We start from the raw sequence: 18,449 nt of genomic DNA, 5'->3' as shown, positions 1-18,449 counted from the left end.
CCGGCACCCATCAGCCGCGCTCCGTGAGCCGCAGAGCGGGCCGGGGTGAGGCGACCCAGCGGTGCCGGGCTGGCTCCGCCGCAGGCCCGGGGAGCGCCAGGGGCACCCGGCGCTGCCTCCCTGGTAACGCCGGGCTGGGGCTCGGCCGGGCAGCTCCGCCCGCGGCGCTCAGACCCCCGGGAGCCGGCAGCACACGCGGCCCCGAGAGAGCCCGCCCCGTTCCCTGCCCCTTCCCTCCATCCTCCCGGGCGGGGCGGAGCGGAGCGCGGCCCTCCCCTCTTCCTCTGGCGTCGGTTCCGCTCGCACAGCTCTCGCTGTCGCCGCTCCTCGCTGCCGTTCCTGCCCGTCTCCGCTCCGGGCCGCTCGGGCATTTTCTCTCTGCCTTAAAGTCGGTGAGGAGACGGGCCCGGGCGGGGGGGCGGCCGGCTGGGGCTGGCTGCGACGGTCTGGGCCGTAAGGGCCGCGCCGCCCCGCGCCTCGCTGCGGTGGAGGCCGGGGGAGGGAGGTGGTTTTCCCCTTCTTCCTCCCCAGCACGGGTACCCAGCAGCGGGGCGGCGTTGGCGGCAGCGAAGGCACCGCCAGCCGGGGCCGTGCTGCGGGGCCGAGGGGCGAGAGGCGCGGGCACGGCCGCGGGCACTGGCACCGCGCGGGCCCCGGCTCCGCCCTGCGGCCGCCTCCGCCCGCCGAGCCCGGTGCGTGCCGGGAGCCGGGCGGGGGCCGGCGCCGCCCGCAGCCGCCCAGCGCCGCGGCCCCTGCCCGCAGCGGCCTCACGGCTGTTTCTGCTTCCTCGCAGGGTGTCTTTTATGAATAATCAAAAGCCGCAGAAGCCGACACTATCGGGCCAGCGTTTTAAAACCAGAAAAAGAGGTGAGTTACCGCACCGTGTGCGCTGCCGGGACCGGCTGTGTGTACGGTAAAACGCCGGTTTCTGTCAGTAAACAAACCAGTGCCTTCATACGCTTACCGTAAATTTTTTATATGAGACCGTGCTAAGTTCACAGTCTTGAAGCTGACTGGAATTTTCTCTGCACTAATAAAAAATATTTGGCAGTCAGGATTGTCGCTGAATTTACTGTACTAACCTTCACCTAAAAGATGGCCATTCCAGAACTGTCCTGAGGGTGTTTAGCCTGCAAGCAGAAGGATCTAGTACCCCTGAATTACAGGGGAGCTCCAGCACAGGCTTGTTGCAGGTTGATACATACATCTAAGGAGCATATAACATAGTAAGAATTTCAGTCTCAGCCACTGGATAAAAGTTACGTTAACCTCTTTTCAATTTAAAAAAATTGATAGGAAAACAAACCACAACAAAATCACACAAATCCACCCACCCACCCATCCCCCAGTCAACATCCAAAAAAGCCCTTACGTAAGGGATGTGCAATGGCCTGTCTCTCTACATGCACAGTTACTTGCATAAGAAGAAGTGACTGAAGAGGTGTGATGAGTAACTAGTATTTTGGTGGAGCTTCTTTCCAACAGGAAGAGAAAGCGGGGACGCTCTTAGGGTTTCTCTTCAGTGCAGTTTTACTTGTATACCAGCAGTGTTCCAGCTCTAAAAGGCAGCTTTAGGGGCGCTGTACATGCAGAAGCACACTTGGATTTACCTGTTTGAATGTCAAAGCACTCTTGAATGATAGAGTTTGCTGTGGTCTCTCTAGCAGATGAAATGCCAGTAGCTATGGGTTTAGTCTCTTTTTAAGCATTTAACCATAGTTTGCTGTGAAGCAACTGTTCTGGGACAATGAGCTCCGTGGACCTGCCCTGGAATATAACTGATCCGATATTTCCAAACTTGCACCCAGCTGTTACCAATGTGTTGATACTTGCATTGACACTGGACACTCGTATGCCCTACCAGGCTGCTAAAAGAATTGGTGAAGGTGTTGTAGACAGCACTCAGAATAAGGTCTGCAGTTGAATTCTCTTTCTTTGGAAGCTTTTCATCTCATGATTTCCATAAGGACAAACTGAGATGAGGAGAATTGAAGACCTCTTGAAGAGTTCCTGTTAGTTACATGGGTGGATTTGTTGCATGTTCACTATGCCCTGCCTGTAGTAAAAACAAGGCAGTGATCAGCTGATGTGTCAGGTTTGAAGATACATCGGGTGTGTTCTTAACAACAGCAAAGATCTGCAGTTAAAGTCCATTAAGTTAGCTCTTCTGTCTACATTTCCCCCAAGCACTTGAGGAAAGTCACTGCCTCAAACTCAGCTGCAGGTTAAGAGGAGGGGATGGTCTTCTAGCCAAAAAGCGAATTGCCAGGTGACTCAGATGCAATAATGGTATGCTGTTTGTCAGTCAGAAGATTTCATCTGAAGCAGACGCCCAAAAAACTGAGATAAGACATGAGTAATGGAGTCAAATATACAAAATTATAGGGGCATGTATTAAAAACTGCCTTCCAGCATGAGCTGAGTCTCTGGTTTTGGAGGGAAAGAATAGGGGTATAAGAATCAAACTGAGAAGTCAGGTGAGCTTTATTAGAGCCAAGTAATGATCATCACAAACAACTCTTCATGGAAATCTTATTTCAACACTTTTGCTTTACAGATGAAAAAGAGAGGTTTGACCCTACTCAGTTCCAGGACTGTATTATTCAAGGTTTAACTGAAACTGGCACTGACTTGGAGGCAGTAGCAAAGTTTCTTGATGCTTCTGGTGCAAAACTTGATTATCGCCGCTATGCAGAAACACTTTTTGACATCCTGGTGGCTGGTGGAATGCTGGGTAAGTCCCTTTGATGTGGCTGCTGTCAGCTTCGTTCACTTCACTCGGCAAAAGCTGTTTCCTTTCAGTGTAAAATCTCTGCTAAAGAGCCCATTGAGTGTGTAGAACAGGGTTTAAGTTACTCTGTGGTAAACCATCTGACCATCTTGGTGCCTGAGCAGTTACTGTAGAAACACTCTGTATAGCCTGCCTCAGTTTTACTTGAGCCTGTTCGCATTCCTTGAAGTGTAGATTGTACAGACTCTGCTTGGAAGAAAGTACTTGGGATTTTGGGGTGTGGTAGGTGTGGTTGGTTTTGTTTGTTTGGCTAATTTTTGTTGGTTGGTTTTTGTCTTTTAAATTTTTTTACTAGGAGTAGTAAAGCAATGAGAGATGGATGAATGCTTGTTTTAGGTGTGTGGGCTGTAGTAACAAGGCCAGTAGCTGCCCTGAAAGATTCTGATGTGATCCTATGATTTGTGCATCCTGCCCTGTTATTTTGGAAAGGAGACTTGTTTACAGAAGAATCTGGAGTGCTTAGTCTTAGTCATGCTAACAGATGATTTGCTGTTGACAATAGTGGGGTCGTGGGGTCATGGGCTCTAGCAGACATCAGGGAGTGAGGAATGAGAGGGTGCTCGAGTCAGCAGAAAACACAGGGACTGAGGAAGTAAGTGTGATGATGAAAAGTCTTGTAAACTCAGGTACGCACTCTGTGTACAGAGCAAAGAGGAGCAGATGCTCACCAAGCAGGAAAGCACATACTGTAATTGTTACAGTTTGTGGGTTTACATTCAGGAGTCTTAGCCGGTGCATCCTGTGTTAGGCAGTGTTCCTTCTAGGAATGAGGCTGATGGGGAAGGGAGGAATTGCAGTGTTAATTGCAGTGTTAATGGTGATGTGGGGTGCTTCACTCAGCTCCCTCTCTGTAACAGACAGGTAAGAAGACCAGCTCTGATCTTCAGTCAGAGGAGGCCAGAATGAAAACTGACATCTTGTTGCCTTACCAGCTTTTAATGCTATTACCAAAAATATTTATGTCTGGTTTTAAAGTCATGTTTCCGACTAACAGATTAATAGGTAGCAAAGTATCTCCATTGTATGTAGAATGGCACAGAAGTCAATGATGAGGTGTCCTGGCACTGAAGCTGGTGACCTGAATGCTCCTTCATTAGTGAAGCAGCCTAAATAACTAAAGTTTCAAGCTGTTCTCTGCAGCACTGAATTTTGAACTGTGTGTCGCTACGTGTTTCAGCCTACTGTTGTGACTTACTCTGTCATGTAAAAGGCACAAAGCGGCGCTGTTGCACTAAAAAGACACTTGCTGGAATTAAGCAGCTTCATTAGCTTCCTTTAAGGGAAGAGGAGCTCATATGGCCTTGTTAACTTACTCATATGGAAACAAGATGTGTTGTCAGTCCCCTTGGCAGTAGGGGGCCAGAACAGTTAAGTGTTCAAATCTAAGCAGATTTTAAAGTTCTGTGCAGCAGTGGAAGAGAGGGAGATGTAGGGGTGTCTGTGGTGATCCGGTCATGGAGTTCATCGTGAAAGGACAGCGTGTTGCATGTTCTGGGTGTTGGAGTTCTGCTGTGGAGACTGCTCAGTGCTCTCACCGGGAGTAACACTGCTAATGCTGAAATCCTCCTGCAGCCCCAGGCGGGACCCTGGCAGACGACATGACACGCACAAACGTCTGTGTGTTTGCAGCACAGGAGGACCTAGAAACCATGCAAGCATTTGCTCAGGTTAGTTCTGAAATGAGGACACTTTAACTTAAAGCTGCTTAATGGTCAAAAATTAAACGCTTGTGGAATTGTAAGTTAAGGTAAAAAATAATTCATGGCTTTAAGCATACTGGAAGTGGTAGGGTAGCAGTGTTCCAAGCTGTAAGTGCTCTAAAGAGTTCAGACCTATTTTACTGAACTTAGTTTTTTTAAATTCTAATCAAATGATAGTTCACAGCAAAAGATAACATACTCTGTCTTTTTAGGTTTTTAACAAGCTAATCAGGCGTTACAAGTACCTGGAGAAAGGCTTTGAAGATGAGGTCAAAAAGGTATGGAGGGGGTTTTTTTATCAGCAGGCAAACAAACCTTCACATTCTGCTAGTTAATCACTCTCTTGAAGAGTTACATCATAAAATGGATTATTAAAACACAGCCCTTGAAAATTTTTCATAGAATGGCTGGCTTGCATGACTACCAGTGACTAGTGCTTTTGCTGGCTTGATGAAACAGAAGTGTTTAACACAGAGGCACTGGACAATGTTTAGTGAGAGGTGGTAGTTTTTTGCAGCTTTTCTTACTTGTCCTGCAGTTGCTGCTGTTCCTGAAAGGGTTCTCAGAATCTGAGCGGAACAAACTGGCCATGCTGACGGGTATTCTGCTTGCCAACGGGACACTCAACGCATCAATTCTCAACAGTCTCTACAATGAGAACTTGGTTAAAGAAGGTAAGTGTGGCCCAGCTCCTCCCTTAGGAAGGGGAGACACAGAACCATGACAAGTAGGTGGAAACTGTGATGACAATACACCCTTGCAGCTCATGAGCTTCCTCTGGTGTTAGATTGACTACAGGATTAGCAAAGGTAAATGTGATGCCACACAACCTGGAAGATCTTAAGACTTCAGAAAATTAGTTTCTGGAGAAAGCTTGTGTGTAGGACTTTGCTGCACGACACTGTTGTCACTAGAGTTGCCCAGCAAGGCACTATTGTATTTTGGAGAGGGACCTTTCAGGATGCAAAAGGTGTGTCATGTCTTCAGGTTGCTTCCTAAATTGCAGCAAGAATAGTTTAGTACAGGGAAGACTCTGTGATGCTGAGTGGTGGGAAAAGTCCGTCGTGCTGGAGGCTGCAGTGTCCTTGGACAGGCGGAGGTAGTGCAGACTCTGCTGGGGTTGCTTGGAAGCTCAGCTGCTGCTCTGAGCACAGTCTGACAAACGAGGTACCCTGTACTCAGGTCTGTGGTTCCCCGTGTTTTGAATTTCACTAATAGAACTATTCCAACTGCACAGGTGTTTCTGCAGCCTTTGCAGTCAAGCTGTTCAAATCATGGATAAATGAGAAAGATATCAATGCAGTGGCTGTCAGTCTTCGCAAAGTAAACATGGACAACAGGCTCATGGTGAGTGCCACTGGAACTCTGCTGCTCCATAAGCCAGTTTAGCAAATAGCACTTGCCAGCAAAGTACTCGACACACATTGCTTTTACAAGAGTTGTAAACTTTGTTTTCAGGAACTCTTCCCAGCCAACAAACAAAGTGTTGAACACTTTTCCAAATACTTCACTGAAGCAGGACTAAAGGAACTTTCCGAGTACGTTCGGAACCAGCAGTCCATAGGCGCTCGGAAGGAGCTGCAGAAAGAACTGCAGGAGCAGATGTCCCGGGGAGATCCATTCAAGGATGTAGGTGTTTATAGACAAGGTGGAGGTGCTTTCTGTGCCTGTCTCTCTTTCATACAGAACTTAGCTCACACTGGCAACAAAAGTGAGGACTGGGGGAGGTGATATTAGCTTTGTGGTCTTTCCTTAATGTCCTGAATCCTGCTGCATGATTGAGGAGGGTGGTTGTCATTCTGAAACCTTCCGGGTTATCTTTAGAAGAGAAGTTTTAACTTAGCTTAGTGCTATATGTGACCTTTGTGCTGACTGTTGCTCTCTTTGCAGATCATCTTGTATGTGAAGGAGGAGATGAAGAAAAACAACATCTCAGAACAGACTGTGGTAGCCATAATCTGGTCAAGTGTAATGAGCACAGTGGAGTGGAACAAAAAAGAGGAGCTGGTAGCAGAGCAAGCCATTAAGCATTTGAAGGTATTGTAATTTCAGTATGGACTTTTGCACCCCTTGGTTTTCCTTCTGTCTGCAGCTCCTTTTTAAATGTTAAGGCTACAACCGCGCTAGTGCAGAGACAAGGAGGTAGGGAATTCTCCCCCTTGTGAGGAGCGTTACAGGCCAAGGGCCTGAGGCAGAGGCAGTGACTGCTGCAGAGCTGCTCTGGGGTGGGGCCGTGCTTGCAGATTTCTAAGCAGTGGCTGAAACTGCAAAACCAGCTTTAGTCAAGGGGGTAAATGTGAAGTGCTCTGTGTGTGCCAATCTCTTGTCCTTGTTACAGCAATACAGCCCTCTACTTGCTGCCTTCACCACCCAAGGTCAGTCAGAGCTGACTCTTCTGTTGAAGATTCAGGAGTATTGTTATGACAACATTCACTTCATGAAGGCCTTCCAGAAAATAGTGGTGCTCTTCTACAAAGGTAACTTCTGTGGGGTCGTAGTTTCAGGGGTTTGTGGATTTTTGGAGAGGTTGGTTTTGGTTGTTTAGGTTTTTTAAAGCTTCTGAAATTGAATGCTTCAGTTCTGACAAATTCTTTAGGGGAGATCAGTGCTACAACACTGCACTTCACAAGCTGAAGAATTGTATAACTCCTGTTTGTAAAAATGCAAAGGTGCACGTGGCTGGCCTTGCAACATCTCTGTCTTGCACATGGGGAACTGCAAGACAAAGATGCTGCCTGTCTACAGTAGAGTTGCAGAACAAAGCTAAATTTATATTTAAGGCTTTTTCTTAAGGTCCATGATAGTGTATTCTTCTTAGTTCTCTTAACATTGACCATGAGCAGCTGAAGACTGAGACCACCAATGTCTTCTGGGCTGCTCTAGGCTCTTCTAAAATGTCTGATAGAAGGTAGTACTGAAAAACATGCTGTGCACCTATGGAAACTTGTTAAACTGAAGACTGTATTTTACATTGTAAAATGTAAAAAAACATCTACACCACAGGAAGTGTTTACTTCGGACTTCAAAAGAATTTGCATCAGTTCTTAGCTGTTAACTGAACCTTTGCTTAGAGTGTGCCATCTCAAATAACCCTGAGATGCTCCAGACTGTGAGAGTGAAAGCTCCTGGATACAGTGCTGAGGAAACTCACAGCATGAGCAATCATCCAAAATGCCTGGTGTTCTGAATTTCAAAACTGAAGGCACTCCTAGTGTAGGTCTGTCCAGCTGTACCCAGGGGAGGAGTATGTGGTGCTTCTAGGGGAGGAAGCCAAGGCTGCCAGTCAGGTTCTCAGCAGTTCGCTGTGTTAATACTGCTCTTACCCATTTTTACAGCTGAAGTTCTGAGTGAAGAACCCATCCTCAAGTGGTATAAAGATGCACATCTTGCAAAAGGAAAGAGTGTTTTTCTGGAGCAGATGAAGAAGTTTGTTGAATGGCTCAAGAATGCTGAAGAAGGTAACCAACAGCTTAGCTCATATGTGTTCATTTTGGGAGCCCTAATGCAATAATGCTGTGTTTTGGAGTAGGGGATGTTATTTCCCTCTGAGACTAGTGTGCCCCCTCCCCTGGTGCCGGCTAGAAAAGCTTGCCAGGACAATCCATATGGATCCAGTAGCAGCTGTTGTGCAGGACGCAGGGCAGCAGCTGAGCCCAGGGCTGGGGGCTGAGCCATGGCCAGGCTGCTGATGAGGTCTCTCTGTTGCAGAGTCGGAGTCTGAAGCTGAAGAGGGTGACTGACCTGTGAAACTCTGGCCTCAGTAAAGCAAACAGGAGCTGTAGATAAGTGTCATGTCTCATGTGTCCTTCTGATTCTTACATCCTACCTCCCTGTATCAAGCATGATATAAGGGCTCTCATGGCAATTTATTTTAACTTTTTTCTATAGTTAATGAAATACTGGATTTAGTTTTTAAAACCATGTTCAAGTAGCTTACAGGAGCTGTTAGATTTGACTCTTAACCTGCATTTGTCCTTTCAGTTACTTTCTACCTCCTGTATTTTCTACTGTAATAATGTAATTTAAGGCCTTCCACGGTGAAATCCACGTCATCTGTTGGGATTTCTGTCTGTATTGGAGTAGATGTGATGTGGTTAATGAGACTTGCAAATTAAACTATAAAAAAGCCTCCAAAGTGAAGAGGCCATCGCTTGTGTGGCACTGCAGTCTGTACCACCAACTAGCACCCGTCACAGGTGGCTGTCCATCTCCCCAAGTACTCTGTCATCCCTTTACCAGACTTCCAGCATAAAGCAATCCTCTATTCCAACTCCTGGAGAAGGTGGGAGCCCCACTGCTGGAAAGAAGCTGTTGTGGCAGCAGCTGTTTCCCATGGTGGGGCATGAAGAGTGGCATCTCTGAGGCTGCTGGCTGTCACAGCTGGTAGCCCGTGTTCCCGAGGGGCTGTAAGGTCCCCTTGCAGCTCTGGGGGTGCCTTCCTTTTCCCCTTCCCTCGTGGAAGTAAGTACAAGCAGTGCTGTTCTACACAGAGCTGCCCAGCAGCTTTCTCAAGCCAGGGGCTGCTGCTGGCAGGGCCGGGGCTGGGGGAGCGGCTGCTTTGTGCTGCTCTGTAAATGCACAGCTGCTGCAGCCTAAGGCAGCCAAAACTCCACCCCTCCCCCTTGAAGTTTAGAGATTCTTCTATGCTGGCAGCTCACAATGCTAAACCAAACAACTTATCTGCTCCCTGAAACTTTATTTCCTAATGGAAATTCTCAGGACAGTTCAATTCAGAAAGATTGGGGAAAAAATGCTGAGTCTATACTGTTGTAAGCTAACAGTGAGCATTAACTGAAATACTGGTAACCAGAGTACACCTACTAAAATAAATGAAAAAATTGGTCATCACAATGCAATCTGTTCAATACTTCAGTGATCTTCCTTACTTTGTAACTTTTTTTTTTTTTAAGCAAATAAAGGCCATCCTTACACTTCATGCCAAGGGCTGTCTACTCCTTTCTTCTCCCCAGTCCAGCTGCAGAGAGCAGTGACAGTGGTGGGTGTGGTTTGGTGGGCATCTGTCACCCAGCCAGGTTCAACCCCCCCCACATCTATCTAAAAAGTTACTAAAGTCTGAAAAATATTCTGTGCGTCTTGCACTTCGTGCATCTCTGCATCATCCTCTGCATTCTTGCCTCTTTCCCTTTGCTAGCTCTTCTGGAAACAGCACCAAGACCGTGCAGCCAGTCAGTAAACTCAGGGGAATTCAGGTGAGAAAAACAATTAATTCATCAGGGAATTAGTTACTCAGGCATTCAAATCCGCACCAGGCCACAAACGAGCAATTTCAGATTCAGTCCCTGGAAATTCACATGGTTTTTGCTGCAGGAGAAAAACATGGCAAGGAACAGATTTTCAGATGAGATACTCAAAGTGGGAAGGCAACAAAAAATTAGTTGTTTTTCTTTTAAAAGATTGGTTCACTCAGTTTTGCTTAATGATTTCAGGACCCCTATATTTTTCTTAAAGCAAGAGGAATTAATAAATAAAATTATCTTTTATGTATATATACATGCTGTGACAGGTCCAAGAATGATAGAAGGCCTCATAAAATCAGGCCTGCTCTATTAAATTAATAGCTAGCCTGTCATCTCTTCTCAGTGTAGATAAGCAATTTGCCAGTTCCCATGTGAAAACAATCTTGGTGTGAAAGGTTCATTAACACAGCAGCCTATTCTTGGGTTGAAAAATAACTGCATCTGTGTAAACTGAATCTTAGCCCATATGAAGTAGTAAGAAAAGTACCAGCCCATAGGTGTTGCACACGAGGTCTGTGAAAATCGTATGAGTTTAGTGAATTAAGAATTGGTTTTCCCCACATGAAGAAAATGGAGTCTCAGCTAACTTATTACAGTATCGGCTGACCCGGCGATCGCAGGAGGCGACGGCTGAGCCTGACTCGTAAAAGGACGTGGGCCAAAAAAAAGTGAGAATACCTGTGTGGGCACTTACATTGCGCAAAAGGGATAAAAGGAATTTGTGAACTTTATTGCTATGGCGTAGAAAATAAGGAGAGCAGATGTACAAAATGCTTTTTCTATCGAAAGGTGGGACGAGTTGGGGCAGTTTTTGTGGGCAGTGGCCATAGGGGAAGATCTGGTAGCCACAAAATGGTTACCTACATGGTATTTTGTTAGAAATGCATGTTTAAAAAATTACAATCTACTGAAGGGACCGCAGCTGCTGTGGCAATTGCCCCCCCGCGGGCTCCAGAGACCTCTAGGTCAGTATCTCCTGTGCCTGCAGGTCAGTTTCTGTTCCCTCTACTCACCAACAATGGAAAAGTTACCTTTCGATTCCATTTTTCATGTTGAAAAAACTATTAAAAAACGTTACAGCCACTTTGAAACTGCTTTCAATCTAAGCCATGTGAAGAGCCGCCGCAGGGGGACCCAAACAAAAAGCCAACTTCAAAACTGTGTCATTGACAACAGCCTCTGTCATTCACAGAACTGGTTTCTGAATCATTGCTAAAAACCAAAAACAACAAAAACAAGGAAAAAAAAAACCCACCACCATTAAATATAACTCAAATCATTCTAGTGCCCTTATGAAGGCAGCTTTTTGTTTTAAGCTGTAAGACATCTTTCTTGAAATAGCTTCAATTCAAAAATTAATCTGGTATCACATGACCTGATCAGAATAATAAAATCTCAAAACATGCCTGCTGATACCAGAAGTTACTTACCTGTCAGGAGTTTCATAAAGATGGTTACAGCACTTTTTCTCCTGCGCTTTCTTTTCTGAATTGTGTCTCCTTTCCATTCTTAGCAGTGTTGCACCTTCTGCAAAGCGGTCTTGTTCTTTTATGCCTGCCAGGACCATTAGTTTGTCTGGAATTCTCCAAGTGTAACAAAGGTATTTTACTCTTTGAATTACATCCCAGTCAAACAATTCTGTTTCAAAGACATTATCAAATGATAATGAAGATTGTGTTTTTCCTCAACGTCCCAGTTTTTTGGCTTCTTTCTCTGCTCCTTCTTCAAAGTTATTTTTTAATTCAAGAGTTTTTTTCAAGTTAATTATTTCTGATAGGGGAACTTGAACCTTTAACCTTCAGCCTTCTTTTAAAAAGCCTTTTCAGGACATACCATGACTCGGACACTCCTGCCAAGGTACTCAGGCCCCCAGTGCTGCGTAATCCTAGGAAGAAAGGCTTCTGTGTGCTTAACAAGGACAAATACTGCCCAATTCAAGATCTCAATTTAGTTTTTCTGTGAAAGACAATAAACTCGGGTTCTCTCCCAGTTAGTCTGCCCCACGAGGAAGAGCGAACTAACTCACTACCCACCCGTCTCTGACTTCCCTTTTCACGCCCGGGCCGACTGCGGCGCCTCAGCGCCGGGGCAGCGCCCGCTGCCGGCACCTCAGCGCTCCGGGCGGGCGCAGCGAGGGCGACGCGGCGCCGGCCCCGAACCCCGGCGGGCCCCGAACCCCGGCGGGCCCCGAACCCCGGCGGGCCCCGAACCCCGGCGGGCCCCGAACCCCCTCCGGTGAAAGGCTCCGCTCTCGGCCCGAGCAGGGGCTCCGGAAAGGCTCCGGCCCCGCCACAGCGACCGAAGCCATTTTCTGGCGGCCCGGGAAGGCGCGGCAGAGAACATGGCGGCCTGAGGGGGGCGGGGGATCGGGGGGGGGGCGGCAGGGCACTCGGAGGTGCGAAATGGGCGTCTCTTACCCTGGGGCGAGGCTGGCAATCGTCCCCGCGCTGCCCTGACACGGCTGGTGCTCCTCGGGAATGAGCTTACCCGATGTACAAGTCTGTCACTGTTCAAAGATCATGCACCATTATCTTCTTCCTGCCCACTGTTCTCCAGCTTAGACCAAGTCCAGGAAAGGAGACAGAATACAATTTTGTAGAGTTTATTTGTGATTTTGTCCCAATAGGATCACTCTCCTTTCAATACACAACGTTAGATTTAAAAAAGAAAAAATCTATCTACATTTAATAATTTAATGTCATTTAATGTGTATCCTCCAGGGAGCAAAATATTTGGTGCTGCCATCTTTCACATTCTCTATAGAAGAGCCTTCTGTTTGTGGAGGAAAAAACCAAACAAACAAACCAACCTGAAATTATTCCCAGTTCCTCAATAATACTAAATTATTAATTACTTACAGTTCCTTTGCACTGTAGGAAATTTCCCGGTATGTCCTTCCTCCTGTGTGGCAGTAGTGTCAATCAAGTGTGCCAGTGCACATTTCTGTCTACTTGCTACTGCTGCTGGTTATAAGGAAGAGAGCACAGAGCTAAAAGAATAAAATCCTTTACCTGAAGTATTACACTAGAATATATTAAGTCTGGAAAATGGGCTGGGAGCTTAAAGCAACATTCCATGAAGAATACAGAAACTTTGTCGCCTTGAGCAGGTATTGATTAACTCTTCTCATTAACCATCAGTAATCTGCACCTGGCATACCTCCGCCTTCCTTTTGCAAAGAGTTCTCATCATTTTAAGAGGCCAAGTCTCAAAATGGGAAATAATGGTCTGAAGCAGACTGCAAGTCAAGCAGACCTTGAGCCTCCCAAGGATTACAAAGCGTATACATAAGAATGGGCTTTGCCAAGGGATGCTCACCGAGTGGAAAGAGGACTGGGGGAAGAAGTCCAAAATGACTCTGATCTGTTCAACATCAAGTGACCACAGCCTTTTTGGCAGTGCTCTTTGTTGTGTTTACCCCCTAGTCTTTGTGCAAGAAAGTGATGAAAAACAAGTTACAGTAAATCCATGTTACCTAGTTTCAATCAACAGCTATGTAAGGACAGAAATACTCTTTCATAGCAACAGTGTTGTGCCAGAAGCAGAAGCAATACTCCCATCTACCTTTAGGGGAGGTTATTGTTCCAACACAGCAGCACAAAAGCAAACACCCCTCTAAATATGTTCTTTAATCTTCTGGGAGGGATAGGTTTCCTCTATTTATGACACTGCTCTCACCTAGGGGAAAAAATTGTGTGTGTTACTTAACTCTTTTGAGAAAACTGAGTAAGGAAAATGACACTACGAGAAAGTTTCACAAAACTGGTAGCATGAAATTATAGCCAAGGACATTGCTTTAACACAACATCACTCAAAAAGATAATGCAAAAACCAAAGATTATGAAAAAAATTAAAGTTCTTTTATTTTACAAGTATAAAAAACCCACCAGTGTTTAAAAATCAAAATGCTGGAAGATACTCTGGAAAACCTGGCTTTGGAAGCACAAGACTTCTCTGTGACAACTCCCAAACAATGTCACAGCTCCTGAAAATTCTGCATTCAATGAGCAAAGATATGATCTGCATTCAATGAGCAAAGATATGATCCAGCTGAAGTACCCCTTTTTGATGGCTCTTACCCCATAATCTGGGAATTATCTGACCAGTCTCTGAAGAATGTATTGAGGCATTCTGTGGCTACAGAGCAAAAGGGTTGGCATGAATTGTAATGTCTTTAATGCGAACATCATTAAGAGGTCGATAGGTTTTCTCATTCACGGGCAGCTTCTCCAGCTCATCCAGGGTCTCCAAGCCATCAATAACTCTGTAAGAAGAACAGAAGTGCTGGAAATTGCCTTCTAATAATGATTTAAATTTCACAGTTGAAGTATCTCAAAACACTTTACAGTTAAGTATCACAAGGCAAGGACTTTGCAAGCAAATAATACAACCAAAACATTTTATGCGGCAAATAATGTATTTTGAAAGGAAATGTTAAACATCCGTGACAGACTCTGAGAAGAAGTTCAAGCATTTGCATGTACCCTGAAATACTCAGATCCCTCATACACTCTGACAGAGGCATGCAGTTGAATCACTTACTTTCCAAACACTGTGTACTTCATGTCCAGGTGTGGCTGTTTGCCGTAAGTGATGAAGAACTGCGATCCATTGGTGTTGGGACCATTGTTTGCCATGGAAACTACCCCACGGACACTGTGCTGAACAAGGGGAAAAACCTCAACATGAATACACATCTGAAACCAGGACTAACCTGTGCAAAGTGCCCTGTCTTAGAGCTCTTCCTCAATACCATTATTAAGAACAACTATTGGTTGCTAATATATATCAGCAATTAGCTCCTCAAAATGTCTCTTACAGTGAAAAATTACTTCTTTGCCTTCAGTGCATGAAAAGTGCTGCTAGAAATTCTTTTTACTTCTGTTTTCAGTGATGAAAACCCTCAAACCTAACTTGCTAAGCACAGAAATGCTTACTCCTATTTTAATAAGCTATTGTTCTCCTACCAAGAGAAAATTTTTATACAGAAAATTCAGCTGAAAACGTAAGTGCATATTGAGAGCACGGAAATACCTTTAGATATTCACTGAATTCATCTTCAAACTTCTTGCCCCAGATGCTGTTACCTCCTTTCCCAGTGCCTGACAAAGAAGCACCACAGTTGAAATTACTGGATTTTTAGACTGAAAAACCCAGGAATTATGTTCTGTTACAACATTTTAACAACAAAGACCCTAGACGGCCTGCAATTAGTTTGAGGCAGATTCTTGGCACTACACTGAGACATAACTATATAAGGAACCTATTAAGTAGCAGAACAAAACACTGACATATCCTCAAATGAAATTCAGTATGAGTACAAACAGACACAACTGAATCAACATTTCTCCCAAATAGCTGACACCATCTGGGAGCCAAATCCCCAAATGCCTTAGATGCAGCCTTTCAGGCAGAAACCACACAAAGCACAGCACCAGCTACTTTTACTTAAGTCAGTAAGAACCATCATATTTACTGGAAATAGCTGGTAAAACTCAAGTTTGTAGAATGCACGATCCCTTAAAACTGGGCTAACACCTGCACTTCTGTAAGCCCACCACAGAAAACTAATCTGATCATAAAAAGCTCATATCAACAATACCATAACTCTTATATTTTTACTTTAGTTACTTTTTGGTTTTAATACCTATAATTCCTTTTTATTTCCTTACATTTTATTTTTATGTACATTTTTTCCATAGAAAGACCCAGACAGAAGAATTTACCTAATGGATCCCCTGTCTGAACCATGAAGCCCTTTATATTTCGGTGAAATACGCATCCATTGTAGTAGTTACTAGCACAAAGAGCCAGGAAATTCTACAAAAATCAAACAAACCATATTAACAAACAACTGAAAAATAGTATTATGTTACTAAAATTAGAGCATTGGCAAGACCAATGCTTTTACCTTTGCTTTGCTTTGTGACCATGCAAATTCCACAGAGTATAGCTGCAGAATAATCATAAACAAATCAAAGCTAATACACTCCTTCGATAGAGTCACACACACAAAGTATAAAAAGCTTTCAGTGCAAGGCTGTCGGACTTGAGGAACAAACAAAAAGCCTAAGGTGCGCTCTCAAGTATCATTCCCATTCAACAATTTTATTTTGCACATGTAATTTTGTAATCAATAACTTCATGCCTTTTTCATTAAAATAAATCAAATTTATTTCAATTTCAGTTTATTATAAAAATTCAAAAATTAGGTCCCTGACAAACTGTGAGTGAGTCTCACTCTTTTAAATGAAAAACAAGTGAGGGTACGAATAAACCCACGGAAATTTGTGAACCCTACGCTAGGTGCTGTGTTTCCCATTAAAGGCAAAGGACACTTTGGGAGATGTTGGAACTTCAAGAGAAGCACCCCCTAACTAAACCTTATCAAGTGAGAAACAGGTATCAAACTCTAGGCAGTATGACAGAGTGCACAAGTTCCATGAGTGGAACTGCACCAGCTTAGAATCTTGGTATTCCATTACATGAAAAGGTGAAATTGCAAAAGCCACTTCACCTCCTGCACAGCCTGCACTATTTCTACTGCTTTGTTTCACCACTAGGCAATCCTACTCCTGGTGCTTGACTTACTTCACAAGTCTTTGGAGTACGCTCACAGAAGAGTTCAATTTTAATATCTCCCACATCAGTATGCAGCGTGACAGCCTGAGCAAAAAGGCAGAAAACAATGATTAAATCAGCACTAAAATACTAACAGACTCTGTTTTATTTCCCAGCCCCAGCAAAAACATGAGCAGGTTTACACTGCATACAACCACTGCTTCAACATTTGGCCGTAAGCGAGGCTACTGTCACAAACCATCGGGCATTTCCAGTAAAATCACCAGAAAGCACTCGGTTTCATTTTGTTTCAGGACAAATCTAGTTTGCCATGGTAATGCAGTAGCTGTTGCTTGCTGTTATACTCCAGAAATACATCATTTGCAAACAGTACCTACTCAGTCGCTTGAATGTAAAGGTGAAGAATCAAGGTTACATCTGTTTTGGATGGTGCACACACCTCACTGCTTTACAACTAAGGAGCAACTGATGCCTGCAGCCTTTTGCTTGATAAAGCTAGTTCTAAATGGCAGCATATATAATGTGCCTTCACAGACAAGTAAATCTACAAATTAACTTACTTTTCTTAAGAATTTATAAGTTACCTTCATAAAATTTAAAATCAATTACTCAGTGACCTAAACAAATGTATCTCTACAGGCCAAATATATCACAGTGCATCTATGGAAGTGCTAAACTACGCAAAAACAATTACTGTGGGGATAACTGTACAGCAAAACTAATAAAGATCAGCATCACATAGATACTGGCATACTGCTCCAAGAGTATACAAGTAAAGGAGACAGCTGCTCACAGTGTCCATGAAGATGCTATAGAAAGTGTATGGACAGTTTAAGACATACACAGTCTTACCTCTATTTCTTGAATTGCTAAACTTTTAAAAGCCTGTGAGTGCAGAGGTTTACATACACTGAAGCAGAGGTATGTTCTCACAACTAGAGTAATGCTTCTGTGGCAAAAGAAACCAAACTAGATTATCAAATATATGCCCAAGTAGCATTAAAATCTGTGATTTCTAAAGTGAAAGCATAATTATGTTTTAGACTGATGTAAATCAACCTTTCCACAGTATCTTTTTATAAGTTTGAAATTAAAATCCTGAACTTTTCATGACAAATTCCTCACAGCTATTTGCTTTCCAAGAGACGACCATTTCAGAGAGAATGAAAATATTTAAAATGTGCTTTTATTCTTACCATGCCTGCTTATCAAAAAGCTGAGGTAGCCTTCTACACAGCAATTTCCTGCAAAGATAACACATGAAATTTGGATTTTTCTCTGCCAATCCCCATTTGTTTGGGTTTTTTTTAATTCTAAAATATTTGTTGGTTACATGCTTACACCACGTGGTTCTACTGTGCCAGTCCAGTGACTCTGGGGCTAAATTTTTGCATTTAGCGACTACAGAGCATATAAGTCATGAAAAATTAGTAGAAAAAGACTACCTAAAGAAAGAGGAAGAGGGCAAAAAACCATTCTTTCCTAGGATGAAAATTTATACTAAGCAATCATTTTTTGCAAATATTATGGCAGTTGGCAGAACAGCAGATGGCAGAAATTCACAGGTAAAAGCCACATGCCAGTGCCTAACGGAAGTGTGATTTGGGGCCAACCCGTGAGCTGCGAGTGTCTGCAACAGACAGGTACCTGCACCCAAGCACAGGATCAGGCTTTTTAAATCTTTGTAATACTTTCAAATAAAGCGCGCAATAAAACCGCGGCTGCGCAGAAGTCGGCAGCTTTACGCGCTAGCATCTCCTGTACACACCAAGCCCCGCAGAGCCCGGGGAAGCGCCGGCCCCGTGTGCCCACCTCAGCCCACTTGTCCCCGGCTCCCGCTACCCACGGCAGCCGGAGCTGCCGCTCCCCCGTGCCCGAGGTACCGGCACCGCAACGCCGCGCACAGGACAGCTGGGCTCCGCCTCCGCCGCCCGGCTCCTGCACCGGAGAGCCCCTGCCCGGAGAATGCTTTCAGCTGCCGGGGCTGATGCAGACGCAGCCTCGCCGCCGGAGAAGCGGCTCTTCTCCCGCAGGCCTCAGCTCGCTCCCGGCGCTACGCAGGGGCCGCCCCAGCCCCGCTGGGCGCGGCGGAAGCGGCGGGGCCGAGCGCAGATCCCG

The 18,449-nt window shown here is 44.9% G+C and overlaps 2 protein-coding genes across 7 annotated transcripts; one reads left to right on the top strand and one right to left on the bottom strand.

The window, feature by feature from the left end:
* Positions 1-238: 238 nt before the first annotated feature.
* Positions 239-9,427, top strand: BZW1 (basic leucine zipper and W2 domains 1). 2 transcript variants are annotated; one of them, XM_040068943.2, is made up of 12 exons: positions 239-392; positions 794-867; positions 2,558-2,734; positions 4,364-4,458; positions 4,704-4,769; positions 5,030-5,165; positions 5,729-5,838; positions 5,950-6,120; positions 6,382-6,528; positions 6,830-6,968; positions 7,827-7,949; positions 8,200-9,427. In XM_040068943.2, exons 2-12 carry the CDS (start codon positions 804-806, stop codon positions 8,229-8,231), a joined length of 1,260 nt encoding a protein of 419 aa, XP_039924877.1. In that variant the 5' UTR covers positions 239-392; positions 794-803; the 3' UTR covers positions 8,232-9,427. The 2 variants fall into 2 exon arrangements, with proteins under 2 accessions (XP_039924877.1, XP_039924878.1); XM_040068944.1 differs by lacking the exons at positions 239-392; positions 794-867 and having other exon boundaries at positions 2,657-2,734; positions 4,364-4,369.
* Positions 9,428-12,296: 2,869 nt separating this feature from the next.
* PPIL3 (peptidylprolyl isomerase like 3) lies at positions 12,297-18,404 on the bottom strand. 5 transcript variants are annotated; one of them, XR_005701693.2, is made up of 8 exons: positions 18,215-18,404; positions 17,528-17,575; positions 16,341-16,415; positions 15,476-15,569; positions 14,784-14,851; positions 14,292-14,410; positions 13,829-14,013; positions 12,297-13,427 (listed from the first exon to the last, which is right to left on the bottom strand). XR_005701693.2 is itself a non-coding variant. In XM_040070000.2 (7 exons), the coding sequence occupies exons 2-7, from the start codon at positions 17,528-17,530 to the stop codon at positions 13,887-13,889; spliced, it is 486 nt and encodes a 161-aa protein (XP_039925934.1). In that variant the 5' UTR covers positions 17,531-17,575; positions 18,236-18,404; the 3' UTR covers positions 12,297-13,886. The 5 variants fall into 5 exon arrangements, 4 of the variants coding, with proteins under 4 accessions (XP_039925934.1, XP_039925932.1, XP_039925933.1 ...); XM_040070000.2 differs by having other exon boundaries at positions 12,297-14,013; positions 18,236-18,404; XM_040069998.2 differs by having other exon boundaries at positions 12,298-14,013.
* Positions 18,405-18,449: the final 45 nt, after the last annotated feature.

This window comes from Hirundo rustica, chromosome 7, assembly GCF_015227805.2.
Source record: "Hirundo rustica isolate bHirRus1 chromosome 7, bHirRus1.pri.v3, whole genome shotgun sequence".
NCBI classification, from domain to species: domain Eukaryota; kingdom Metazoa; phylum Chordata; class Aves; order Passeriformes; family Hirundinidae; genus Hirundo; species Hirundo rustica.
Note: the sequence above shows the minus strand (reverse complement) of the source record. Positions and strands in the feature narration are given on the sequence as shown.